Source organism: Rhinopithecus bieti, unplaced genomic scaffold (assembly GCF_001698545.2).
Source record: "Rhinopithecus bieti isolate Rb0 unplaced genomic scaffold, ASM169854v2 scaffold_32008, whole genome shotgun sequence".
Lineage (NCBI taxonomy): Eukaryota > Metazoa > Chordata > Mammalia > Primates > Cercopithecidae > Rhinopithecus > Rhinopithecus bieti.
Window position 1 is genome coordinate 3,652,549 of NW_016814433.1, and position 26,109 is coordinate 3,678,657.

The following is a 26,109-nucleotide window of genomic DNA, read 5'->3' on the forward strand; positions in this document are numbered from 1 at the left end:
GTTGTTTTTTGTTTTTTGTTTTGAGACGGAGTTTCACCCTTTTTGCCCAGGCTGGAGCGCAACGGCCCGATCTCGGCTCACCGCAACCTCTGCCAGGTTCAAGTGATTCTCCTGCCTCAGCCTACCCAGTAGCTGGGATTATAGGCATTTGCCACGACGCCCGGCTACGTTTCTATTTTTAGTAGAGACGGGTTTCTCCCTGTTGGTCAGGCTAGTCTGGAACTTCCGACCTCAGGTGATCCGCCCGCCTCGGCCTCCCAAAGTGCTGGGATTACAGGTACGAGCCACCGCGCCAGGCCTTGGTTTGCACATTTTAAGTTTGTGATCTGTATTAGGTTTCCAAGTGTAGGTGGTATGTGGGCAATAATATATAAGCATCTGTAATTCAGGGAAGAGTTCTGGAGCTGGAGATGAAAATCTAGGATGTATGAATCTATTACCTGATATGTAAAGCCACGAAACTGGAAATGACCAAGGTAGTGGGTACAGATAGAGAAGAGGTTGGAAAATTGAGCGTTGGGAACAGTTCAACATTTAGAGATCCAGAAAGTGAGGAACCAGCAAAGAAGTCTGAGAATAAGCTTCTACTACTGATGAAGTAGAAGGAATATCAGAAGGGCGCAGCGTCCTAGAAGGCAAGCGAAGAGTGTTTTTTGTTTTTCTTTTTTTCTTTTTTGAGACGGAGTCTCGCTCTGTCGCCCGGGCTGGAGTGCAGTGGCCGGATCTCAGCTCACTGCAAGCTCCGCCTCCCGGGTTCACTCCATTCTCCTGCCTCAGCCTCCCAAGTAGCTGGGACTACAGGCGCCCGCCACCTCGCCCGGCTAGTTTTTTGTATTTTTTAGTAGAGACGGGGTTTCACCGTGTTAGCCAGGATGGTCTTGAATCTCCTGACCTCGTGATCCGCCCGTCTTAGGCCTCCCAAAGTGCTGGGATTACAGGCTTGAGCCACCGCGCCCGGCCTACGAAGAGTGTTTCTAATGGAAGAGTAAGCATCGGCATCAACTGCAGCTAAGTAATGGTCACTAGATTTAGCAATGTGATGGTCATTCGGCAACCTTAACAACGGCAACTTTGATGGGGGCGGGGGACACATGATTAGAAAGCGTCCAAAGGAGAGTGGGAAGATGGAATTGGATAACTTGTTCTGTTTGCTGTAGAAGGGAGTAGAGAAATTGAGTGGTAGCTGGACGGGCGTGTGGGGTCAAGATAGCTTTTGTTGGCTTGCTTCTAAACTGGGATAAATTAGTGTTTGTAGGCTAATGAGAAAAATCAAGGACAGAGGGATTTTTTTTTTTTTTTTGAGATGGAGTTTTGCTATTGTTACCCAGGCTGGAGTGCAATGGCGTGATCTCAGCTCACTGCAACCTTCGCCTCCCGGATTCAAGTGCTTCTCCTGCCTCAGTCTCCCGAGTAGGTGGGAATACAGGCGTGCGCCAGCCACCACGCCCTGCTAATTTTGTATTTTTAGTAGAGATGGGGTTTCACTGGTCTCGGACTCCTGACCTCAAGTGATCCACTCGCCAAGCCTCCCAAAGTGCTGAGATTACATGCGTGAGCCACTGCGCCCGGCTGAGAGGGAAAATTTGATGGTATAGGAAAAAGAGCAGTGTCCTTGCTTGAGTGGGCCGGGGGGATGGGAAATCTAGTAAAAGTAGGGGTTGGCTTTAGGTGGAAGCATTCATCTACAATAATGAGGGAAAAGAAGAGTATGTGGTCACAGACTCAACTAGGTAGGTAGGTAGGTAGGTAGGTAGGTAGGTAGGTAGGTGCGATGTGAATGTTGATGGGAAACTCCGGAATGCTTTATTTTCTCAGTGAATCAGGAAATAGAAGCTGAGGGAGGATGAAGAAGGGATTCGCAGTTTGAGGTAAGGGTAGGAATTAAGCAGTGGCATAGGAGAGTAGGAGAGTGAATGAATTGGGGGGAAGTAACGATTGCTGAGTAGCCCTAAGGAGCCACCTGAGCGTGGTGGCGTTAGGAAGTGAAATTGGCAGTAAAAAGGCTTTTGCAGGTCGACAGGAGTATGAGATTCGCAAGAGGGCGCTCGCGGGCTGGACCCTGACGGCCGAGTCCCTGAGATTCTCAGAATAACGCGGGAGAGTCTCCAAGGAAAGAACTAGAAAACAAACTGCTTTTTCCTTCTCCAGGGACCGAGATACCTATTACCAAAAGTACTCACGCTGTGAGCAGGATTCGAACCTGCGCGGGGAGACCCCATTGGATTTCGAGTCCAACGCCTTAACCACTCGGCCATCACAGCCGCGTGCGGGCTCGGCCCTGCGCAACTATAGCTGCCTATCAACACGCCCGCCTCCAGCCGGCTCCACCCCTGCGCCTCGAGACGCCAGCGTTTGTGTGCCTCGGCTCGGTGGCGCAGACCATGCCTTCTCTCCAGCAGCCGTCAGCTGCCCCGTTGGAGTGGCAGCTTTCCCATTCTCCCTCTCCTACCCGAGCATAGGATGGAAACAAAACGGGCCCAAATCCGAGCCCTGTCTTCCATACCCTTGAGGACAGTCCCTGAGGTGCCTACTTCGTGCTACTTCATGAAAGCGAAGTGAGAATCTGTAGCTTCCAATACACACTAAAAGTGCAGGGGAACGGAGGCCCAAAGACGGATTGACTTGTAAGAAGAACCACACAGAAAGGCACTTTGAAAGTGGAGAAGTGCACTTGCAGCAATAATATATCACTTCCCACCACCTCAGGCACCGCTGGGATTCGAACCCAGGATCTCCTGTTTACTAGACAGGCGCTTTAACCAGCTAAGCCACAGCGCCGGGGCAGAGTAAGTGCGCCTTAAGATAAATCAACTGTTAGCGGGTGACAGTAAGTGCTAATCAGTAAGTAAGTGTCTGCAGCCGTTCTTCAGCAACTCATCCCTTCCTAAGCTACCTCTTCCTTTTCAGGTTCTGAGCCAGAGAGTTCATGCTTTGCTCCTCCATTCTTCCAAACCTTTGGGGCCATGAGTGAGCACATGACTCCATGTGTCCCTTAGCTACCTAGACTGACCTGCTGAGGGGCCCTCTCTGTGCGGTGACCAAGCAGCCAAGGAAGGCTGGGCACGGTGGCTCACGCCTGTAACCCCAGCACTTTGCGAGGCCGAGGCGGGCAGATCACCTGAGGTCAGGAGTTTGCGTCCAGACTGAACAATGGTGAAACCCCCTCTCTACTAAAAATACAAAATAAGCCAGGCGTGGTGGTGGACACTATAATCCCAGCTACTCGGGAGGCTGAGGCAGGAGAATCGCTTGAACCCAGGAGACGCAGGTTGCAGTGAGCCGAAATGGCGTCATTGCACTCCAGCTGGGTGACAGAGTGAAATTCCGTCTTTTTTTATTTAAAAAAGGAAGCCAAGGAAGACAAACACCCTCGAATACCTCAAGGCACGACGGGGTTAAGCGGGCTTCCTCTGCCTCGGCCACTTGTGACCTGGGCTGGAGCTCACCCAAGCCCTTGACCACACGTGCCTCTCATCTCTCCTTCCCAGGGTAAACCCAGCTGAGGCCATGCTAGAGGGGACAGCAGAGTCAGAGCTGGGCGTGGATGTAGTAGGCTCAGCAGGGCCCTCACCTGGACAGGATGGGGGGAGAGGATGGGGGTCTTCAGGGGATGGCCCTGTGCACCCTCACTACAACCTTCCCGGAAGCAGGGCTGAGCCTCTCCTCGACGCGCTCCCCTCACCCCAACCCCAAACTTCATTCCACGAAGTCCTGGCCGTTTTTATCTTTTTGTATTAAAAAAGTAGTAACAGACACAAATATCAAAAACACAAATGCCATCGGCAGAGGGTACAGCTGAGAACACCTGGGTCCCACCTGAGGGGCAGCACCAGGGACCCCATGGTCCACCAACCTCCCCCACCCCCGAGCAGCTAGGGGCTGGATCCCCCAGGTCCTGCTTGGGCCTCAGGCTCTCCTCCCATCTGGGGAGGAGGTGAGAGAGACAGCTGTCTCCCCGATAAATTAAGTGCAGCCCCAACCCTCAGGAGTCGGATTCAGGCTCAGCTGGGATATGGAGAGGCCACTTCAACAGCCTGTCAGCAACTCTGTCCAGGGGAGGCAAAGATTCCTCTCCAAAGGTGGGAGGTGACACTCCTCTGGGCTAGGCTGGGCTAGGCTGCGGAGTTCTGCTCTCTGCTCCCTACGAGGCCAGAGGCAGCCCCTGGATCCTGGGCTGGTGATGGGGGTCCGGCCCCCTATGGTGGGAGAAGCTGGGGCAGTTTCCCACTGGTTGGTCCAGCCACATCTGAGTTCTGAGAATTGGGACATAGGAGAAGAAAGCATCTTGTGGACTCCTGGAGATGGTCCCAGAATGGAGTCTAGCTCATGCCGTTTCCTGCTGTGGGTAAGGCTGGACTGGCTGAGCTCCTGCCTTCTTTCTCCTCCTCCATGGCCAAGTCCTGAGAGCTTGAGGCCTTGGCCCCACCTTGGGCCCGGGCCTCCTCGCAGCCCTCACCCTCACCACTGCCGCCACCGCTGCTGCCCTGCTCGCCTCCACCCTCTTCCATGGGCTCCAGCCCCAGTCCACCCAGCTCTGAGAAGAGTGGGTCATCAGGGTGACCAGGATCTTGGGTGCTGCTCCCACAGTCCACACAGGCCTTGGTAAGAGAAATGGACATGAGGGAGTCAGAGAGGGTCCTCACTGCTAACCTGTCAGCCCAGCTTCCCACCCCCAGCCCACTGTGCTTCCCGAAATGTACTCCCGAGAAGCACCAGTCCACATACATGCACCTGCGGTCCAACAAGGTTGGAAGGTGCCTTGTGCCCTCTACCCAGATGCCGTTACAGGAGAGTCATAATGCACGTTAGCATAGGATAGGCTGAGAAAAGTTCTGCAAAGACTCATGCGGCTTAATAATAATCCACAGCAAATTCAGTGGAATCAACAGTCTTCAGAATTAGTGATCCAAGGATATTGAGATCAGCTCTTGGCCTCGATCCCTTGAACTTGACAAGCTCAATTCTTTTTTTCTACCCCTGTCCCAGGCTTCTCTTACCATCACATCAAGAGCCCGAGGCAGTTGGCCCTTCCGGACCCAGGAGTGCACAGCGCCCAGTTCCCGCCGCTGGTCCTCAGAAAACCGAGGCTGCTGCTTCTGCATGGCTCGGAGCCGCTCCCGATCCTCCTTCAGCACAGAGGTCATGTCCCTGCCCGAGAAGGGGTTCAGAAGGCAGAGGCTGCGATTCAGGACCCGGACCAGGACCTGTGAAGCTGGCATCCTTCCTCTACCACAACTCCCACCTCATGCTCCTCCCCTAAATCAGGGCTAGGGGAGGTCAAGGCTCCCAAGACCAGGAAACCTGCTCTCCTCCTGGGAGGAACTAGTAACAGAGATCCAAGGGGCAGGGAGAAGGACAGGAACCATCTATCCTATCCAGGACAGAGCTAGTCCCAGAAAAGAAAACTGCCCCCCCACTACCTCTGAAAGGAAGGCCAAGAATGCCTCTGAAATGCCTCACCTGGAGGGTACCTGGTAAGTCATCATGACGCGCTGGTCAGCATTGGCCATGAGCAGCCAAATGGGATCCTGGAGCACGTACTTGATCACCTGGTCCCCCGGCTCAGCCCCGCCCCGAGCAGCCCCAGCCTCAGCCTCGGAAGAGTCAATGCTGCCAAAGTATTTGCTTGTGTGGCTGCTCTGGCTGCTGCCTGAGAAGTGGGGGACAGACCAATGGAGTCAGGCTGGCTGCATGCCCACTCTGGGGGCCTCACAAGGCCTCCCTCAAAGGCCACATGTCCATCCCAGTGGCCTTAGGAAGCTCCACCAAGATGGGGCCTGGGCTCCCGGCTCCCCAGTCACTGCCCTACCCTGGGAGGTGTTGGAGGCGGGGCACTCACGAGTGATGCTGGCTGAGGTGCTGCCCCCCTCATGGGAGCCTGAACCAGACCCAGAGCCCAAGCCAGAGCCCAAGGAGCCCGAGGCTGCAGAGCCTGTGCCGGAGCGCGAGTCCTCTTGCAGCAGCAGTTCCAGCAGGTCGCTGGAGCCGGAAAGTGCGTCCTGATTGGAGGACTCAGTGACCTCCACCTGGAGGAGGGGAGGGGGGCAAAGAGGGATGAAGGGGTCAGCACCTACGCCTCCCTTCAACTGCTCTCACTGGTTGTGGGGAGAGGCACATCCAACCCCAGTGGTCTCTGCTCCCCACTTCGTGACAGTAGGGCCAGGATGAGAGAGAAGCAAGCTGGCTAAGAGTGGGGATGTGAGGCCAGACCCTTTCCAAGTGGCAGATACTCCCTCAGAAGTTCCTGAGATGTCCTCACCACCTGTCAGACAGACAGGACTGTCCCTTCAATGAGGAGTTAGCCAATTTCTGCCTCATTCAGAAATTCAGCTGGGGTCTCCCTCCACCTCCTGGAGGCTGACACACTGGCCTGGCAGAGGCAGCAGGCAGCATAGGGTAGCAGAGGGGCGGGGCTGGGGTGGGGCTGGCGGGCGGATGCAGGGATCAGTGCTCACCAGTCTGGCTTCTGGCTCAGCAGCCTCCTTACTGGGAGGTGGGGCCCAGCACTGCTCCCAGGGCCCCTGCACCAGCGGCCCCTCAGCACGGGGAGCTCCTCGAGCTGCAGCAGATTGAGCTGGAGTGGAGAGCTGCATCTTGAGTTGAATAGTGGAGAGTCCGGGCGGCAAGGAGGGCTTGAGGGGAGGGCGGGCAAGGATGGAGAAGGGGAGTGCGAGGCAGGAGTGGGAGGCCCTTCAGCAGGGGTCTGGGGTGCCCCGTAAGGATAGCTGGATGGGGTTGGGAACAGATAGTTAGGGAGCACCAAGGCCACCATTGGGGTCACCAGAGGGGTGGGGAAAGCAGCCGGGGGCACAGATGTGGGAGCAGGGGGAAGAGGCTGGGGCCTCCTCGAGGGGAGAACACTGGGAGAGGGTAGGGCTGGACAACTGCTGGGAAGGGGTAGTGGCTGGTGGGGCAGGCCAGGGGGTGGAGGGTGGCACAGGTGAGGGGTGGGAGACATAGCAGGGCGCTTCAGCCCGAGGGTTCTGGTGGTGGCGTGAGCGCTTGGCTTTGGATCGGCAGTGGTGTCGGCGGCTTGGAGGTGTGGGGCCGTGGTGGTAGCCTGTGGGAGAAGACTAGGGTTAGCGAGGGCCTGAACCTGGGGTTAGTGCCCCTGCTATGCACACTCCCGTGACAACTCTGACCAGAGAGAGGGCAGGCCAAGGCTCCAGAGACAGCTTCTCAACCCACACAGAATGGGAGGCTCAGGAAGTGGGGCACCTTCAGGGAAGAATCACAGGAGCCAGGGACAAGGGGATTTATTGAGAAAAGAACAAGGCCAGGGAGAGGTTACAAGAGGGGTCGAGCTGGGGGTGTGCGGAAGATGGAGGCACGCTGGCAGATGGAGGAGGCAGGGTGCGTCCATGGACACATGGACAGGTGGCTCTGGTCCATCCGCCAAACTCCTGCGGGCGCTGCCAGCATAGGCGTTCCTCCTGCCCATCCAGGCCGTGTTCTGCCTGGCTTGCGATGGAGTGAAGAGGGGGGCTGGAAAGCCCAGTCCTGAGTCCTGCGTCTGCCTGCAGGGGGTCTCCCTCAGGCACCTGGAGGGGCTGCCTTCCACCTGCCCTTGAAGCCCAGACCCCACCCAGAGTTGGCCCAGAGTCTATGCATGTCTCTTCATCAGTGACAACTGACTCCCAAGTGGGCATACTTCCTGCCCCTGCCCCCAGGCTAGGCCTGAAGTCGCCTACCTGGAGCACAGCACTTCCGCCTGCCCGTCCCAGTGCCATCCCCCCAGGCTGCCCTCCTCTGGCTGCAGCCCGGAACCCCGGCCTAGTGGGGAGAAGCTAGCGAGGGGCCTGTCCCTAGGCAGGGCCTGGTGGTGGAAACCACCAGCTCCTGGGTCCCTGGAGCAGAAACACCTCCCTTAAGATCCACCCCCTGACAGTCCAGTCCTAGACTGGGCAAAGGGCAGGCTCCGGCAGGCCCCAGGTGGCTACCTCGCTCGCCAAGGGCTGAGGGCGCCGTGGAAGAGCTGTCGAGTCCACGCAGCCTGCCCAGGTCTCGGAAGCGGCTGAGGAAGGCTTGCTCTTCCTTCTGTGTGTGCAGGGACAGCACGGCCTTGGTCAGCCCCACTGGACGGTAGGCATCTGGGGCTGGGTCAGGGGCTACTGTGGGGCTGGGGGCTGGGCTGGGGCTGGGCCGGGGCTAGGCCAGGCAGGTCCTCCATCATGATGATGTCTGAGGAAGGTGAGATACAGAAAGGTCATCAGAATCACCTCAGGAGTCAACAAATCCATACCACACCCTCCCTGTCCGATAGCCTAGCCAACCCCTGGTGGCTCTGCCCCACAGCCGAGCCTGGTCCCCATGTACATTTCTTGGTCACCTCTCTGCCAAGGGCTGGCCCTGGGTCCTCCTCTCCATGCAAAGCTGGCCCAGAAGAAGAGACGATAGATACTCAGGTCCCTCCACTGGCCACTCCCCTCCAGGAACTCTACTGGGATGACCCCTCACCACTCTCGTTGGAAGAGCAGCCCACCCCTTGGCTTTCCCTCACACATTGTTTCTTTCTTTTTTTTTTTTTTTTTTTTTTTTTTTTGAGACAGAGTCTCGCTCTTTCTCGCAGGCTGGAGTGCAGGGATGCAATCGCGGCTCACTGCAACCACCAGCTCCTGGGTTCAAGCGATTCTCCTGCCTCAGCCTCCCAAGTAGCTGGAACTATAGGCGCGTGCCACCACACCTGGCTAATTTTTGCATTTTTAGTAGAGACAGAGTTTCACCATGATGCCCAGGCTGATTTCAAGCTCCTGATCTCAGGTGATCCTCCTACCTCAGCCTCCCAAAGTGCTGGGATTACAGGCCTGAGCCACCATGCCCAGCCCCTCACACATTTTCAAGGTCCATATCCAAAGACCCTTCAGGGAGCTTTAATTTTCCTCACCTTCAGACCCTCTGTGGTCAGCACCTCAGGGCAAACCCCTACCCCAGGCTTTGTGTTTCAACTGACAGTAACACAAGAAGCAGAACAGGGGAAGGGCAAAGCCGAGAAGCCTGGCAGGGAGGGGAGAGCAAGAAGCAGCAGCCCCAAGCCCCACGTCAAGGGAGGCCTCCTTCTCTCCATCAGGGGCTGGAAGGGAGGGGAAAGGCAGGAGGGAGCTCTAGCTGGGAGACTGGTGGAGCCCAAGCACTGCCCCCCAGCTCCACGCCCATACCCGACTCCGGGGGCTTCTTGTCTCCCACATGGACGATGGTGGAGCTGAAGCTACACTGACTGGTGACGGACACCACGCTCTCCGCCTTATTGGCCAGGGCGAGCGGGCTCAGGGTGCCTCCCACCACTGGCTCCTTCCGTGGGGTGGCCCCCTCCCCAGACAGCACTGCTGACGGCGGATCTGTGCAGAAAGATGGTGCCAGTTACCATCCCCACCCCCACTGGGAAGTCAGGAGAGAGGATCCCAGGGAAAAGGGGAAGGGGATGGTGGTAGGGAACAGTCTGGAGACCAGGAGGCTGAGGAGGAGGGCAGGGCACAGCAAGAGGGCCCAGAAGCAGAAGGGAAAAGACACAGGGCCACCAGGCCAGGACGGGGCAGTGGGAGCAGGGTGCACTGGGTCTGTACCTTTCTTGGTCCCCACAGGGACTGGACCTGTCCTCTGCTTGCCATCGTCAGAGGCTGAGGAGGTGGTGTAAGAGGAGGAGGAGGCACATTTACGCTTAGTGGTGCTGGGCAGGTTGCAGCTCTCCAGGTACCTGGTGATGGACACAGCAGAGGGCATCAAAGCAGGGCTTGGGGTGGGCAGGGGTGGAGCCCGAGGTGGAGAAGATGCCTGGCAGACCTTACCTGAGGATGCTGTCCAGGCAATTGATCTGTTGGTAGGAGCAGCTGGAGGCTTCTTTCCTCTCGGCCTCCTCAGGGGCCAAGGCTAGTGGGGCCGGGATGGGAGCAGAACCCGTCTCTAGCTCTGGGTCTGGGGATTGGCAGGGAAGGGCCCTGGCCTTGAATGTGCCTGTAGCTGGGGCAAAGAGAGAAAGAGGAAAACAGTCTTCTCAAGCTCACATGGAAAGAAACAGCAAATGGGTTGGGGGTGAAGGTCAGGGGACCCCCCAGGTCTGTCTCCTCACCCATACGTTGTCACCAACTCACCAGGGAGGCGAGGCCGGGGCTGAGGCCGGGCCCGAGACTCAATAAAAAGCTGCTGGCCCTGGTGCTTCACCAGATGCACATCCTTACAGATCTGCTGGAAAGTCACCTGCAGGACAGCACCACAGTGAACAGAAGCAGGGGGTGTGGCCAGTGTCAGGGGCCAAGGGCACAATAAAACAAGAAGGTACCAGTGGGGAGGCACAGACGCCTTGATGAGAGCAGGGTAAGAAGGAAATGGCAGGAAGGACAGGGCAAAGGGGGATCGGGCAAGACTCTGGGACTGGGAGTGCTGGTTCCGAGGAGGAGAGGGGAAAGGGCGATTAGAGAGTGAGGTGGGAGCAGGTCACTCACTGGTGCAGGAGGCCCAGGCCCCTCTGCATCACCCCCGTTGCTATCACTGGAGGAGCCAGGGCTATGGAGAGGGCCTGGGGATGTCACGGGGCCGACTCCACAGAGTCCTGTGGGGCTGGGGCTGTGCACGGGCTGCAGCAGGGAGAGGGCAAGTTAGATGGCTTGATCCCACTTCCCACCCCCTTCCTCACCGCCCACGCTTCCTCTCCACTACTCTCACCTGTAGCAGGAGGCGGTGGATCTGCTCTGACAGCTCCTGGATATCAGTGTCCAGGGTTGGAGCTGGGCTGGGGGCCGGGGGAGTGAACACATCCTCATTCAGCGGGGCCCTGTAGGGTGGGGAAGAGTGAGTCCAGCCCTGGCCCAGTCCTGTCCCCCACCACACTGCCCTATCCCCAACGCCAGCTCTGGGACATGGCCCACTTACGTGCGTACTTTGTGGCGGCCCAACACGAAGGCTACCTTGCGGCTCCAGGGATGCACAAAGCCAGCCCAACTGGTGTCCATGGTGACATACTCCCCGTTGCGGGCACAGAAGCGGATAGGGGAGTGGTCAAAGGGCTGGCCCGCTAACTGCAGGACTGATGGAAGTGGGAGAGGAGGAGGGGTCAAAGGGAGGGAGAGCTGAGTAAGGGGGAGGCCATGGCACTGGAGATCCAGGAGACCAAGGCACCAAGAGACCCAACCAGAAGGGCAGCCATTCAAAAGCCCGGGGCAGTGGGAAGGGTGAGCAGGGCAAGAGGAACTCACTCTTCTTGTGGATAGCCAGCATGAGGGGTCGGTCCTCAGGGTGCAGGAACAGGAGCACTGGGGCCCCCAGGAGGTCCTGGGGCAGGTAGCCCAGCAGGGGGGCAGCCCTGAATGGGAAGGAGGCATCAGAGTGGCTGTGGCCTCAGCCCTGGCTGCCCTCCTCTCCTCTAGGTCCTATCCTCACCTTTCATCCACATCCTGGAAGAGGCAGCTGGGTGTGTGCCGTGTAGTGAAAATCCTCTTGTCAGGGGGTATCCGGGGAGCTGAGGCACAGAAAGTGTGGTCACTGGGTTTCGTCCAGAATGCCCAACTCCTCAGCCCTCCACTCTCCCTGGGCCCAGGCTGGCTGACGGTCTGCCACACAGCTCTGCCCTGGGCACTATGGGCCCAAAGATGGTCTGGGCCAATCCTATGCCCTGTACCAGTAACACGACTGAGAGCAAGCAAGGCATTCTTCTCTGCCCTCCTCTAACTCAGCGATCTTCTTCAACTCTACCTCTACAAGGAGCTCAAATCCTCATCTTTACAAAAGCTTTTCTTGTTCCAAAATTCAAAGGGTCTGGCTAAGCCTCCCAAATTCATGCCTGACCATGAGGAAATGTCCTTCCTCCCAGCCCCCACCAGGCCAGGGCCCAGACCTGCTCACCTTCGTAACCCGAGTGGATGCGCTCTGCAATCAGCAGGCAGCACGGCTGCGCAGGGGCCCCATCTGAGACCCGGATCTTGGTCACATACGGGGTTAGGCGGAATGGCTGGTACCGAGGCCCTGGATCCCGGTCAGGACCTCCTCTAGCAAAGGAGAGAGGAGCATTAGGGACTTTCAACAGAGAGCCACCCATTCTTCCAACCACAAGATCACAGCACACAACAGCAAAGACCCTGAGAAGGGAGCAGAAAGAGGCAGAGGTAGGCCGGGCACAGTGGCTCGCGCCTTTAATCCCAGCACTTTGAGAGGCCAAGGCAGGCGGATCACCTGAGGTCAGGAGTTCAAGACCAGCCTGGCCAACATGGTGAAACCCCGTCTCTACTAAAAATACAAAAATTAGCTAGGTGTGGCGGCGCCTGTAATCCTAGCTACTTGGGAGGCTGAGGCAGGAGAATCGCTTGAACCTGGGAGGCGGAGGTTGCAGTGAGCCGAGATCATGCCACTGCACTCCAGCCTGGGCGACAGAGTGAGACTCCCTTTCAAAAAACAACAAACAAACAAAAAAGGAAGCAGAGATCTTCTCCACCTCCCCTCACCTACCTGATACGACAGAAGACAGACTTCTCCTGGGTAAAGTCCCTGAGGCCTGAACCTGAGACAGACACGAGAGGAGTGAGCACAGCCTCCCGCCCCTTCCCTAGGCTGCAAAGAACCCACTAAGGGAAAATCTGGGTCCCCTGGCCCCTCACAGCAGGAACTTCCTGGGACTGCTCATGCCTCCTCACAGTGCTTGGGCACCTTACCTGCTGAGGCCCCTGTACCCCAGGTGGGCAGGCGAGATGGAGCAGTGGAACCATAGAAGACTCCCACATCCTGGGGAGCCAGGAGCTCGGAGAAGCGGGTACCCCGGAACACGTCCCGCTTGCAACGCAGCAGGACAGCTGCCTGCTCCGAAATGTAGACGATTCGGCCCGTCAGGAAGGAGACAGCCACTGAGAAGGTATCCTGGCAGGAAGGGGAGAGCAAGAGCAGATTCAAGAGCCGCGGGAGAAGGGGTAGGGGTGCATCGGGATGGAGAGGCCAGGCGGCCGCTGACCTGGTTACGAAGCGTGTACTCAGACGTGATGTGCTCCAGCTCCTCCAGGGTATAGGTGGACATGTCCATGGAGCAAGGCTCGCCCTCCTCCAGGCTCCACTGTTGGTAGTATTCCTGGTTGGCTGCAGGGTGGAGGCAGTGAGCATTCAGTAAGGAGGCTGCCTCAACACAGGAACCCAGGTCCTGGCCATTCCCTCTTGGGACATACCACTTACCCTGCACCTGCTTGACACAGGCCAGTGCGTACTGCAGCGTGGCCAGGGTCCCAGAGCGGCCCTTGCCCCGGCGCTCTGGTGGCAGTCGAAGCTTGAGCTCTCGAAGTGCTGTCATGAGTTCCTTCTGGGTCCTCGCCCGGGCTGACTGTTCACTGCTGCGGGGCCCACAGGGAAAGAGATAAAGACATTAGTCCCAGAATGTGGCCTGGGCCCCCAGACCTCTCCTCCAGCCTCACTCGACGTACCTGCAGCCACTGGTGGACGGGTTGTCCTGCTCTGAGCTGGCACTCAGGAGGCTGTAGGCAATGGAACTGCTAGGTGGGGATGGGCTCTGAGAGTTTGTGCTAGGAGACAGCAACAGGCCCAGTTACAGGTAGGGCCAGCAGTGTGAGGCCTGTCACCCAGCTCTGCCTGCTCACAAGACCACTCCTAGACCCAACATACACAGCCATACGTACCTCTTGCTGCTCTCAGTGGTCTCCAGCAGGGCTGAGTCCTTGCCATTGCCTGAGGAGGAGCTGTGTGAGCTCCGCTGAGATGCACCCCTGGATTCATGCCCATTGGACTCATTGCCACTTGAACCATTGCTGTTGGCATCGGTGTCATCGGCCAGGCTGGGGCCTGGGCAAGGCCGGTGCTGTGGGGGCCCAGGGGATGAGACCCCCCCAGGACAAAATGATTCCCCAGGCCTGGGGTCCCCTCCCCCATCAGCCCCTTCTAGGGGGCCACTCATGTCTGGGCCATGGGAAGAACAGAACAGAGAAGGTGATGAGGCCACCACGGATGCACGGGGGGGCCTGGAGGCCTGGCTGAGGGAGTAAGGTGGAAGATTGAAGTCTCTGCGGGTTGACAAGTTCGATCACAGCCAGTACCTGGAGAGGAAAACCAGGAAGTAGAGCTTGCAGAAAGCCGGTTTGTTAACTCCAGAGCACCTGTTGGCTTCACTCAGACTTTCCCCTGCCTGGCCTCATGCAGGACTGATGGGAGTGGGACCCAGGCCTGGGGCTTCCAATGGGGAGTCAGGATGTTTCCCCTTAGGGGAAACCCCCTTGGGGGGCTGCAAGTGGGAGAAAGTTCTCTGGAGCCTTCCTTCACATCCCCTGCCACCCTGGCCTGAGCAGTCGATAACTACGGCTGTCGGCAAAAACCTGGACACTTCCCATTCCCAAGTTCCCATTAGGTCTCCACTCTGCCTGGGCCTCTAAGGCCTCGGAGCAGGGGGTGAGCTGGTCGCCTCCTATATTTAGGCTTCCAGGCTAATTTTATCCGGGGGCGGTGCCACCCCCGCTGCACATGCGCGCCGACGTGCGCGGCCCCACCACGCGCTTCCGCCGCCGCCACGGTCGCCAGGGAAACAGACGTCAGCTGCTGAGCTCAGCGGTTGCTGGAGGGACCACAGGAGGGCAGGAGGAGCGACCCCTCCCCCATTTCCCGGCGGAAGTGGGGGAACGGCCCTCTCTCACACTGGTGGGTGCGGCCGGGGGTCACGCATCCCTTACATATCCCCAGTCCCAGGATGGCTCAGTGGCCGCAGGAAGTGGGACGGCCTATTAGGATTCCAGGGTTGTTCTGGCTTCTCTAGGACGAAACACGACGGCCACCGCCCTCGGCGCAAAAGCCCCTTAACCTGACTGTCGCCTGGATCCCAGTCATTCTGCTCAAGACAACACAGCCTTTCCTTCTTTAGTCCCTGCGCTGCTTCCCCACCGCGAGGACCGAAGCCGGCAAACTGCCATCGTCAAGGACCCGAGGATCCTCTCTCCTCAGTCCCCTACTTTTCTGGCCAGACCCCCACCCCAAGTCTTGGGCAGAAGAGGCACAACAGCCAACAGATCGTTCTTCCCCTACTCCCCGTCTAACCACACCCCCACGACCGAGCATTTTCTCAGCGCCAGGCGAAAAGGGAAGGTTGTGGCCAACAGCAGGAACTAGCGCTGGGAACGGGATGTTCCAGTCCGAAGTGGGCTGACATCACAGGCGGCGCAGGGCCAGGGACTGGAGAGCAGACACACGGGGAGCGCCGAAAGCCTAATGGGGTCCTGGTACCGGGGCAAACCTGGGGCCCCTCGAGTAACAAGCAAGAACACCGGGGCATGCCCGCTGAGTCGGCTGTGGGGCTGGGCAAGATGGGACAGGGAGGTGGGGACCAAGCTGGAGGTAAGGTGAGTGGGTCAGGAGTGCAGACTCCCGGTGCAAGATTTCCAGGAGCACTTCGGTCCCTGGGGGCGGGGAGAGGGTGGGTAGCGGTAAGGACAACAGTGTGCCCTCTGACTGGCTGGGCCAAAAGTAGCCCATCAGATTGGAAGTGGCAGCGGTCCGGCTCAGTGACGGAGATCGGCCCCAGGATGGCCCCAGGATGGCCGCAGAGATGCCTACCTGGTCGCGGGAGTGTCCTCGGCCCGCCTGCCCGCCGCCGCTCCAGCCGCTCCAGCCCGCAGCCGAGTGGAAGCTCCACCGGGCGGGGAGGCGGGTTGCATAATGCCGGGCACTGCCCCCTCATTGGCCTCTTGCCGACGGAGCCGCAGGCCCCGCCCCCGATTGGCTGGGGATCTCTTCCCGGCACCTGATTGGCTAGTGGCCTCCACTAAGGTCAGGGCTGTGTCACACACACGGGCGCACGTGGACCTGGGTGCTGGTGCTGGGCTGAAGAGCCTCAGACACCGCCCAGCCAATGGGCGCAGGACGCTTGCACAGTGAATAATGGAAGGGAGGAGAGAGGGAGGTACGCTGCGCCTCTTTAGGGAAAAAACCCGGGCCAGAGTAGGTGCTCAAGACTTGCCTACTTTCTGAACGCACTAGCCTTGCAGAACACAACATCTTGGCATCTTCGCCCTTCCAGTGGTGGGGAAAAGGAATGGCGCTGGGAGTTAGGCCAAGCTGGATGAGATGGGTGGTCCTTGAGAGGAGGGGACAGACAGAAACCTGGCTGGGCCTCTCCTGGGTTCCTGTCCCAACCTTGTTCCTTCCCAACCTTCGTTCTACATAATGAAGCCCTTTAACCGAAGCACTTCCTCTGACACTTCAAATCGTGGGAGAGGACCGTTAAGGACCCACGTGTGATTGGTGGGTGAGTGGGTGGAGGAAAGATGCGGACAATGGAAGGAGCGACCAGAGCCAATAGTGGCTGTGAAGAGAAACAATGGCAGGTGCTTCTATGGCCACTCAGAGAAAAGGTCTCCGGGCAGCCTACGTGGTGTCTAGTACTTCCCTCCAGAGAATGCAGCCACCCACAGTTAGGGCTGCCCCAAAAGTGGGGGCCAGGAAGCCAGAACTACAGAGGGACCAAGGGGATGGCAGAGAGAAGAGGCCCTAGACAGAGAAAGGTGGGGTGGCAAGGGCTTCGTATTTCCACTGCTTGGAAAACAGAAAGCCAAACTCCAGGGGCCCAGCCGGAACGTCATCTGTCTCATTCACCGTATTCCCCAGAGCCCAGGCCAGGACCTGACACATGGCAAGTGATCGATAAACACGATAACATGATTTTTTTTTTTTTTTTTTAAACAAGGATAGGTTGGGGAGGTGGAGAAAGAGTGTAAACAGGAGAAAGGGGGCTGGGAATTCTAATTCTTTTAAAGAGGGGAGCAGTCCTAGAAAGAGAACAGGGGAACGATTTGCAAGCAATAAAATGTTAGTCTGGGCCCAGGAGAACTGCAATTACACAGCCCCCTCCATCCAGGACCGTGATGAGTAGTTCCTCGCAGGGCTCCCTGGAAACGTGGGTAGTAGATGAACAGGACTCCAAGCAGCTGCTGACATAATCATTGTGGGGGCACTCCCCTCACTGTCACGTGGCCTAAACTTTCCTGAACAATGAGGGGAGGGTGAAGGGGAGGGCTCTGTGGAAAAGCTGGGACAAGAGTGTGTTATAAATTAACCCAGAAAAATCGAAACAGGAAAACAAAGATTCACGAGCCTGGAGGCCGGGCGTGGTGGCTCACGCCTGTAATCCCAGCACTTTGGGAGGCTGAGACAGGCAGATCACCTGAGTTCGGGAGTTCGAGACCAGCCTGACCAACATGGAGAAACCCTCTCTCTACTAAAAAAAAAAAAAAAAAAAAAAAATTCAGGAGGCTGGATTCTCAGTCTCCTCTCCCTGAAAATGATCCTCCCCACCCCAACTCATACTGTGGCCTTGGCCTTGTCTCATTTGCAGACACCTCTTCCCTGAAAACACAGTTTTTCTCCCCCCTCGGGGATTTAGGTGTGATCCCCCCTGACCTAGGCAGTCCTTGCTCTCCCGCCTCCATCTCCCTATCTGTCTTTTGCATACACAAAAGGCTCCAGCCCTCCAGCAGCCCCCGCTTGCTCCCAAGGCTCTTGTTGTCCTGCTTCACCGTCCCCACAGTAACCAGGCCCTGCTGCCGTCAATGGAGGCGAGGGGGCGGGAGACAGCGGTGACGTCAAAGCGGAAGAAGGGGGCGGGGCGAGGCTGCCGGGGAATGTGGGGCAGGGAGGCTGGAGAGACTGGAGAGGCAGCGGTTTGGGAGGCGGCCAGCCCGAGAGGGCGGCGGCCAGCGCACTTGGGAACATCATGTTCTCTTGGCTGGTGGCCCAGGACATGCACCCGGCCTGGGCGCCTCCCCCAACCAAACGACAGCCGTCCTGTCCCAAAGCCAGGGATTCCTGGAGAGAGGATTAGGAGGAAAGGGGCCCCCTCCCCACACCTCCCCGCCACCACGCCTGGCTCTCTTTTCAGGACTCCCATCTGCCCGCTCCTCAGCTTGTTCCTGCAGCTCTGGCTTTTCCTCTCTCCCAAACTGTACACATCTGCTGGCCTGGTACCAAAGACCCAGGGCGGAGAAGCTGGAGGCCCAGACTCTGGGAGAGAATACGCACCTTTTTCTCCCTTCCAGAAGCCCTCCTTCAGAGCCTGAATCTGTTATTATGGCAGCGGGGCGGGCGGCGGATGCGGGGGGGACAGGGAGGAGAAGGGGCCTAGGATGAGAAAATCAAACTGGGACAGAGCAAGTGGCCCAGTCTGGGGCCTGGATCCTGGGAGAGGGCTAGAAGGGAGGAATGAGGGAATTTGGACTGCTGCCTGAAGACCAGAAGAGCCAGGAAGAGAGAAATGGGACACCATCAAAACTTGCAGAAAAACTTGAGAATGTGAGACTAGTTCCCAGCCACAGCAGGCACATAAATCTCTCACCATGACCCAGGCATTATGCTAAGCACTTTACATTATTTCATCCCCAGAACAACCCCGTGAGATAGGTTTCATGACCCCTATTCCCGGGGCGATAACTAAGGCACAGAAGTTACTAAACTTGTCCAGTGCCTCATAACATGGTCTCAAGCTCTTAACAAATGGAGCCCAGGATTCAAAAATCTGAACTCTAATAATGGCTTGTCATTCTGGTTTCTTACCCTTCAGGAACCTGTGAGGTGTTAACCAACCTGTAAGCTGCATTCCAGCACTGGCAAACCTGGCCTCTCAAATATCCAGCCAATTCTAAGCTTGGTGCCAGGAACACAGACTCCATCCAACCCCTTTCTCTGCCTTAGGCCTGGTCCCAAGACACTGTTTGCACTCCCCACACACTTAACATCATAGCCCATTTTCCCAGGCTCCCAAAGTGCTTGAGATCACCCTAGCAGCCACCAGCCCCAATGATTTCCTACGAAGCCCACTTCCTCACTTTTCTACCTTATGTCAGGCCAACTTTACCAGACGCCTGGTCTGGTTGTTTGTACAGACAGATATCAAAACACTCTGTTGGTGCCTCCCCACCTCCAGTGGCTCAGGAAGACGTGCACAGCCAATCTGCACAAACCCCAACCTTATCACTCCTCTCAGAACTCAATAGTTGCTACCCCACGTCTATTCTCAAGGACGACTCTGAGGCCTAAACCCTTCCGTTTAACATGAGAAAGACACGCGGAGCCGTAATGTGACTGGCTCTGGGTCTCACAAATTATCACACCATCCTTTCTCATATCAGCATGCCAACCCTTTGGTACCCTCCGATTTGCCCTACCAGGGCATCCCTCCAGTCTCCGAACCTCTGCCTCTTTCAAGTGTTTAAGACGACCACCCAAACAGCAGCCACTGAAACATTCTCCATCAGCTCTCAAGGGTCCCGTTCCGGTACCTCCCTGGGAGCAGGGGCTCCTTCAGTCCCGATCTGAAAGGGAGCTCCCTCAGGTCGCAGAAGGCTTCCGAGCCCTTCCCCCCGGGCAGTCAAGTGTCCAGGGACTCTAGGGGGCGAGGGATCTGATGTCACTAACTCCCACCCCGTCCCTCTAGACCTGAGTTCGTGGTCCCTACTCTCCACAACCATCAGAGCTCCCACTGCAGCTATCACGTATTTGCATGATCCCACACACACACTCTATTTAACACCTTCCCAACCGACCACACCACCCCGCAAAAGTCCACATCGACCGCCCAGCATCTCTCCCCCATCCCCGGGCACTCACCGCTCGGCGCGCACGCACACTCCAAATTTCTTCTAGGACTTCTAGCATTACGCTGGCTCCTCCAAACCCGCCCACGGGCCGGGCTGCCACGCCCCCCACGCTTATTGGCTTAGGGGCGCCGACCCATGCCCCGTGCCGCGTGCAGTCGTCGGCCCCCGCACAGCCGCCATTGGCGCCTCCGGCCGCCATCGTCTTCTCATTGGTCAGCAGGCCAACGGGGGCGGGAGAGATACGCGTGCGAGAGGGGCCGCCCCAACGCGGCGATTGGAAGCCTGACCGGAAGCCACGCCCTCCACACCTCTGAGGTTTTTATTGGCTGAGGAAATAACCCCCGACCTGCCAAGATTGGTGACGTCAGCGCCAGGCCTGCTCTCCAAGCTTTCTCATAGGCTGAGAGGTCTCGGAGCTGTAGGGTACACGTGCCGGCGGTCTCACGCGGCAGCTTGTTTACCCAGAAGCTGGGGATTTTCCTTGACGACACGCTTAACCACGGCTGCTAAATCTGCGCAGGCGCAGCGAGCGTGACCTGCACGCAGGGGCAGACGTGAGCGGTGGCACAGTATAAGGCGCACTTTGTACAGAGACCCGGGCATGACAAGGGGGGATCCGGCGCTGGGGTTCCGGCCCTGGGTCCCCGAGGCTCCCCGAAGCTGGAAGGTCAGAGCATTAGGGTGAAGCGGTCTTCAGATCTCAGCATGGTGTGTTGGTGACGATGAAGATGAGAGCGCCTCTTCCTGATTGTTTTCTGCGGGCCAGGCCAGGCGCTTCTCACAAACTCTGAGGCGGCTTACGTACTCCCCGCGCCTCACAAATGAGACTGAGATCCAGAGAGGTTACATAATCTGTTTGCCTGTAACACGCTAGTCAGTAACAAGGCTAAAACTTGAACCCAAATTCAAGTTTTAACTTACAGGGCCGATGGGAACTCTTAAACCTGGAAGGGATTTGAGTTGAAGTGCGAAATCCTGAGCACTGCCTGGCATATAGTAAGACTTCAAGTTGGACATTCGGGTAATGATTGTGTACCTAATATAAGAATCACAGTGGCTCACGCCTGTAACCCCAGCACTTTGGCAGGCTGAGGTGGGTGGATCACTTGAGGTCAGGAGTTCGAGACCAGCCTGGCCAATATGGTAAAACTCTGTCTCTACTAAAAAAAAAAAAACAAAACCACAAAAATTAGCCAGGCATGGTGGTAGGTAGCTCTAATCCCAGCTACTCAGGAGGCTGAGGCAAGAGAATTGCTTAAACCCAGAAGGCAGAGGTTGCAGTGAGCCGAGATTGCACCACTGCACTCCAGCCTGGGTGACAGAGCGAGACTGTCTCAAAACAAACAAACGAAAAAAGGCTGGACGCGGTGGCGATTCTCCTGCCTCGGCCTCCCAAGTAGCTGGGATTACAGGCACGTGCCACCACGCCTAATTTTTTGTATTTTTAGTAGAGATGAGATTTCACCATGTTGGCAAGGCTGGTCTCGAACTCCTGACCTCAAGTGATCTGCCTGCCTCAGCCTCCCAAAGTGCTAGGATTACAGGCGTGAGCCACCGCGCCCTACCTAAAATATACTCCCATTTGTTCAGCATCGTGTTAAGTGGATTTTTTTGTTTGTGTTTTGAGACAGAGTCTCCTTCTGTCACCCAGGCTGGAGTGCAGTGGGGTGATCTCGGCTCACTGCAACCTCCACCTCCCAGGTTCAAGCAGTTCTCTGCCTTAGCCTCCCCAGTAGCTGGGATTACAGGTGCCCGCCACCACACCCGACTAATTTTTTGTGTGTATTTTTAGTAGAGACACGGTTTCACTATGTTGGCTAGCCTGGTCTTGAACTCCTGACCTCAGCCTCCCAAATGGCTGGGATTACTGGCGTGAGCCACTGTGGCCAGCAACTCATTGTTGAAGCACCTGGGGAAAGGGATAGTAAGATGCCACATCTGAGGCCTCCTGGACCTACAGGCTGTGGCAGTTCAGTGTGGGGTCTAAAGTCACGAGTCATACAACAGAATACAGAGGTAGTAGGCCGTCTACCGGCAGCTCCACGACATACTCAGCTGTCTCTCTCTGAGCCTATTTAAACCAGTATTTACTAACCCCATCCGAGCGCTGGCACTGGGTTAGGCACAGAGGGGAAGAGATGCTTCACAGAAGTGGCCAATGACTTAATCTACTGCTGCACGGGAGCCACTGCAGAGCATCTAGAAGTTAAATCGAGTAGAAAGGAGTCCAACAGCAGGAACATGCCCCAGGAAAGGGAAACGAAACCTGGGAACTCTAGACCGTAGGGCTCAAGGGGCTTAGAGACACGCGGGCTGGCTATGACACTTCCCATTACCAACTCCTACTGCCCCCGTGTGGCCACTTTGAGAATCACATTTTGCCCTGCCCAAGGTCAGGGCCTCTTGCCAAATCCAGTCCTTGACCAATGTATCTTCTCAACCTTCCTGGTAAACCTTCCGATCCAATATTCTTCCCATTGGTTAAGAAAAGATCTTATTCTCCTCGCAAAAAAAAAAAAAAAAAAAAAGAAAAAATAAAAAAGATCTTAGAACAGACAACACCTGGTTACTCATTACACATTTATTGTACATTTTCACAATCTGGATGCGCCACAGAATTGGGGGCATGGGGTGGGGGAAGAGGGGGGCAGGGGACACTGGGATAATATGGGTCTAGAACACAGCACCCCACCCCAGCATCTCTCCTACCCTTTCACACCACAGCTTAGATATCCCTGCTCCCCTCCACACAGAAAACCTCGAGTGTGGGAGGAAGAAAGTTTGGGGCCCCTCCCGTGGCAGGTTAAGGGACTGTACCCTCAGACCCTTAAAATTGTGCCATTTAAAAAGACAATAGACCCTTCCTCAATCACTTCACCCAATGAAAGGACAGCTCTCTCTGGGCTCAACAGCCCTGGAGAGGGGGGGCAAGCATCCCCATACTCCAGTAAGTCCCATGCACACATTGGCAGTGACTAGTACCCCACCCTAAATTTGGGGGTGGGGGAAGTCAGAGGAGCTGGGAAGTGATGGGGGCAACACCCCCCAAATTGGGAAGGAGGGTTTTCAGTCCTGTCCCCAGCAGGGGTGAGGCCAGAGATTTCAGGCAAGAATTGGGGGGATTCTCTGCCCTGCCCCACTCCTCCCCAAGGCAGTGATGACCCCCCACACACTGGTAGCCATCCCTCCCAAAAGAGATCAATTGTGGCCAACCCCCAACTCTCCTGGTGGGAGGAGGAGGTGGATCAGGCAGATGGGAGGGAAACTCCATGGGAATGTCAGTTGAGTGCCCCACATGAAAACTGGGGAGCAGGAATGTGGGGAGAATCCCCAAGTGGCAGAATTATTGGTCCATCATAACATACTGAACTCCAAGACACTTACATACCAGCTGGGGGAGGGAGAGGGTACAAGAGGTTTGGAAAATGAGGGTAAGGGAGGCAAACTGGACTAGAAGAGCTAGGAGGAGGCAATGCTGGGGGACAGAGCAGCCTGGTCCCCCAAAAGCCCAGGCTCCCCACCATCTGCAAGTAATGTCGTGCAAATGAAAATGTGATACAAGGACAAATGGGGACTAACTCCTCAGTAAAAAAAAGAAACACCGGTTGAGAGAAGAGTGATGGAACAAAAAGAAATGGAAAGGGATGGCAGTATGTAATGATACGCTAATTAACATGCTGGACACTCCCAAATACCTTGGGATTCTTAGGACCAAGTGGGGCCAGTCTCAGAGCCTCCCAATGGATGCAAACAAGATGCACCTAGGGAAGCCTGGACAGGTGCTTTTTGTTTTTTGTGGCCTTTTTTGAGGGCGGGGCAGAGGGAGCATGACCAGGAGAGGGAAGAGGAAAGGAAGGCCAGGGTGGGAAGAAGGATCAGCTAAATCTGAGGGAAGAAGAAGGAGAGGAGAGGGACTATTGCATAGCAGATGCAAATGAAGGGACTTGGGGCTAGGCAGGAAGAAAGGGAAAGGGAAGGAAGGCAAGAGAGAGGAGGTGAAGGGAACCTCAGGAAGGGGTGTTAAGGACAACCGGAAAAATCTTCTAGTAATAAAACTACAAACAGACCAAATATATATAATATTATATATGTATAAATAACAGCTGGCTATTTACAGGGGGACACACACACGGATACACACACGCACGGATCCAGGGAAGGGGGGGCTGAAAGATATGGCTGAGAGGTGGAGGAACGGCTGAGGGTGGGGGGAAAGGCCCTTCTCTAGGCAGGGCAGACTCCTCAGGGATTTAAGTGCTGAAGTAAACTGTGGAGAGAGGGGAAGAAGATGAGGAAGAGGGAGAGGGGAGGGAGAGACAGAGAAAGAAAGAAAGCAGTGTGTCAGGCCTGGCCCTGCTCCAATCCTCCCCACTCCCCAGCTGGCTGGCACCCCTACCCCTCTCTTGGACTCAGTTTCTCTATCTACAAAGCAAGGGGTTAGACAGGTGGGTTCTGAGGTCCCTTCAGTTCCATGGTATGGCCTTGAGGCCACATACCCTAATCCTGAGGCTCTGAGACCACAAGCTCTCAAATAATGGGATGGTTGGCTTCCTGGTCACGTCTCAAGCCCCTGGGCCTTTCCTTCCTCCCACTCCTCAATTCCAGGGCTCTCAGACTGGGCTCTTAGGCCCAAAGGGTCCTCAATGGATACACCAACTTTCCTATTTCTAAATGTTAACAAAACTGCCAAGAACCAGGCAAAATGCAGGCTAAATAACATCAAAGTTTTTGGCTCTAGATGAATCAGAATTGCCATTAGCAGCTATATGTGTTTTTGGCTGAAGAGTAAAAACTAGATTAATGACCTTCAAAACCCAGAATCCACTAGGGAAACCTCTCCAGGGAAAGGGCCCCGGCCGTTCCCAGCCTACTCACCTATGATGATGATGAGGATGATGGCGCAAATCACTCCCAAGATGATCATCATCTGGGGGTAAGAGGAGAGGATCAGCGAGACTAACTATGATACCCCATTCCCCGCCAGTCCTCCTTCCTGTCCCCATCCTTACCTTGAGGTTTTTCCACCAGTATTTGCGCTTGAGCTTGGCTGCACTTGTTTCAAACTGGGAGGCCCCTGCCTGGAGTGCATCTGCACGGTCGTCCAGCTCCGACAGCTTCTGGTCCCGCTCCAGGACCTTGTCCACGTTCACCCTCATGATGTCCACCACCTGGGAGAAGGGCCCACGAGGCAGGGGGGTGTGCCAAGGCCCACCTCAGTGAGGGCAATCCTCAAACATGTGCCCACCGTGCCACACATGGAACATGCACCCTGATGCTGCCAGGTTAACATGCCAAGGACACACACAGTACATGCCTAGCACACCTGGGGACATGCAAGGAGCACACATCAGGGGCATGCTGGTGACATCTCAGATATCATAGCAACACCCTCCCTCTATGGCGCCTCAGGCGCTCTGTCCATCACCAGAGCACACCTGCCTAGGCTGGCACACCCCAGGCTAGCAAAGCTGATTAACACCCCAGCACCCTTCCAAGTGCGTGCTGACAGGGAGACAGGGATGGGGCAAGGTATCTTTGTCCGCAAACCCACAGGCGTGAAGTGTCATCACTCCCAAACCAACACGGGCCACTACACCTAAACGCCAACCCCCAGGGTCCTTTCTACTGTTTTGACTCCCCCTACTCTCACCTCATCCACCTGGGCCTGGGTCTGCTGCAGTCTCCTGTTACTGGTGAGATTTGGAGGGGGTGCAGGGGGGCCACCCTCCCCAGCCGGGGCGGCAGGGGGGGCCGTGGCAGCGGTAGCAGACCTGAGGAGCAGGGACGGATTAAGACCCAGGGCCTGCAGCCTCTTGGCCCCGCAGCCAGGGCTCCGCCCATCCACCTGTCCATCCTCGTCCCTCCAGTCCTCCTTTTCGGGAGGAAGGCCACCCGATGGAAGCCCTGGTCCAGGTCCAGCCTCGCCGCCGATGAGCTGCGTGACCTTGAGCGAGGCCCCCCTCCCCCCGGCCTCAGTTTCCCCGCCTGTCAAATGAGGGCGACCTCACAGATGTGATCGGGGTCGACCCGAAAAGACAGGCGGCCGCGGTGACAGGGGCAGGGCGGGGCAGGAGGACACAGGGTCCGCTCCTTCCCGCGGCCATCGCTCTAGCCGGCCAGCCCGGGACGCTGGGCTTCTCGGCCGCCCGCGCGCAGTCACCGGCTTGGGCCTGGCCCTGGGGCGCGGGGAACGCGGGAGAGACCCCGGGCACTCCCCACGGCCGGCTGCCAAAGGTGGCGGCCGGTGCAGGGAAGCGCGGTGAGGGTGGCGGGCGGCCGACTCACATGGCGGGGGCAGCGGGCGGAGGACTTGGCAGCAGCAGTGATGGCGGCGGCTCGCGCTGGCTCCGACTGGCGCTGGCTGCCCGGGACGGCAAGATGGCGGCCGCGCGTCACCCGCATCCGGGCACTGCGGGCGGGGGCGGGGCGCCGCGGGCGACGCGTGGGGAGCTGGGCCGCGGGGGCGGGGCGCTGCGGGATTGGGGTCGTGCCGGGAGGGACTGCGGGTTTGGCGCCACCGTGCCCTGGCAGCTCTCTGGGCACTCGCGGGACCCCC

At 57.0% G+C, this 26,109-nt stretch overlaps 2 protein-coding genes and 2 non-coding genes across 5 annotated transcripts; all 4 read right to left on the reverse strand.

Annotated features, from left to right (window-relative positions):
• Positions 1–2,179: 2,179 nt before the first annotated feature.
• TRNAS-CGA (transfer RNA serine (anticodon CGA)) lies at positions 2,180–2,261 on the reverse strand. The gene has a single exon. It is a non-coding gene; the product is annotated as a tRNA-Ser (tRNA).
• A 443-nt stretch (positions 2,262–2,704) lies between these two features.
• On the reverse strand, positions 2,705–2,778 carry TRNAT-AGU (transfer RNA threonine (anticodon AGU)). The gene has a single exon. It is a non-coding gene; the product is annotated as a tRNA-Thr (tRNA).
• A 934-nt stretch (positions 2,779–3,712) lies between these two features.
• Positions 3,713–20,628, reverse strand: PER1 (period circadian regulator 1). The gene is given in 27 exon segments (XM_017850571.1): positions 3,713–4,598; positions 4,998–5,148; positions 5,461–5,650; positions 5,840–6,026; positions 6,456–6,499; positions 6,502–6,837; positions 6,840–6,899; positions 6,902–7,060; positions 7,941–8,143; positions 8,145–8,181; positions 9,156–9,335; positions 9,561–9,691; positions 9,783–9,954; positions 10,086–10,191; positions 10,437–10,568; positions 10,657–10,765; positions 10,864–11,017; positions 11,187–11,293; positions 11,371–11,449; positions 11,833–11,975; positions 12,433–12,484; positions 12,636–12,837; positions 12,929–13,050; positions 13,144–13,298; positions 13,389–13,487; positions 13,602–14,015; positions 19,564–20,628. Coding segments are annotated over 26 exon segments (3,864 nt in total). The 5' UTR covers positions 13,877–14,015; positions 19,564–20,628; the 3' UTR covers positions 3,713–4,319.
• Positions 20,629–21,422: 794 nt separating this feature from the next.
• VAMP2 (vesicle associated membrane protein 2) lies at positions 21,423–25,964 on the reverse strand. 2 transcript variants are annotated; one of them, XM_017850573.1, is made up of 5 exons: positions 25,839–25,964; positions 25,204–25,324; positions 24,563–24,721; positions 24,429–24,480; positions 21,423–22,052 (listed from the first exon to the last, which is right to left on the reverse strand). In XM_017850573.1, coding segments are annotated over exons 1-5 (339 nt in total). In that variant the 5' UTR covers positions 25,841–25,964; the 3' UTR covers positions 21,423–22,047. The 2 variants fall into 2 exon arrangements, with proteins under 2 accessions (XP_017706062.1, XP_017706061.1); XM_017850572.1 differs by lacking the exon at positions 21,423–22,052 and adding an exon at positions 22,117–23,820.
• Between the last annotated feature and the right edge of the window lie 145 nt (positions 25,965–26,109).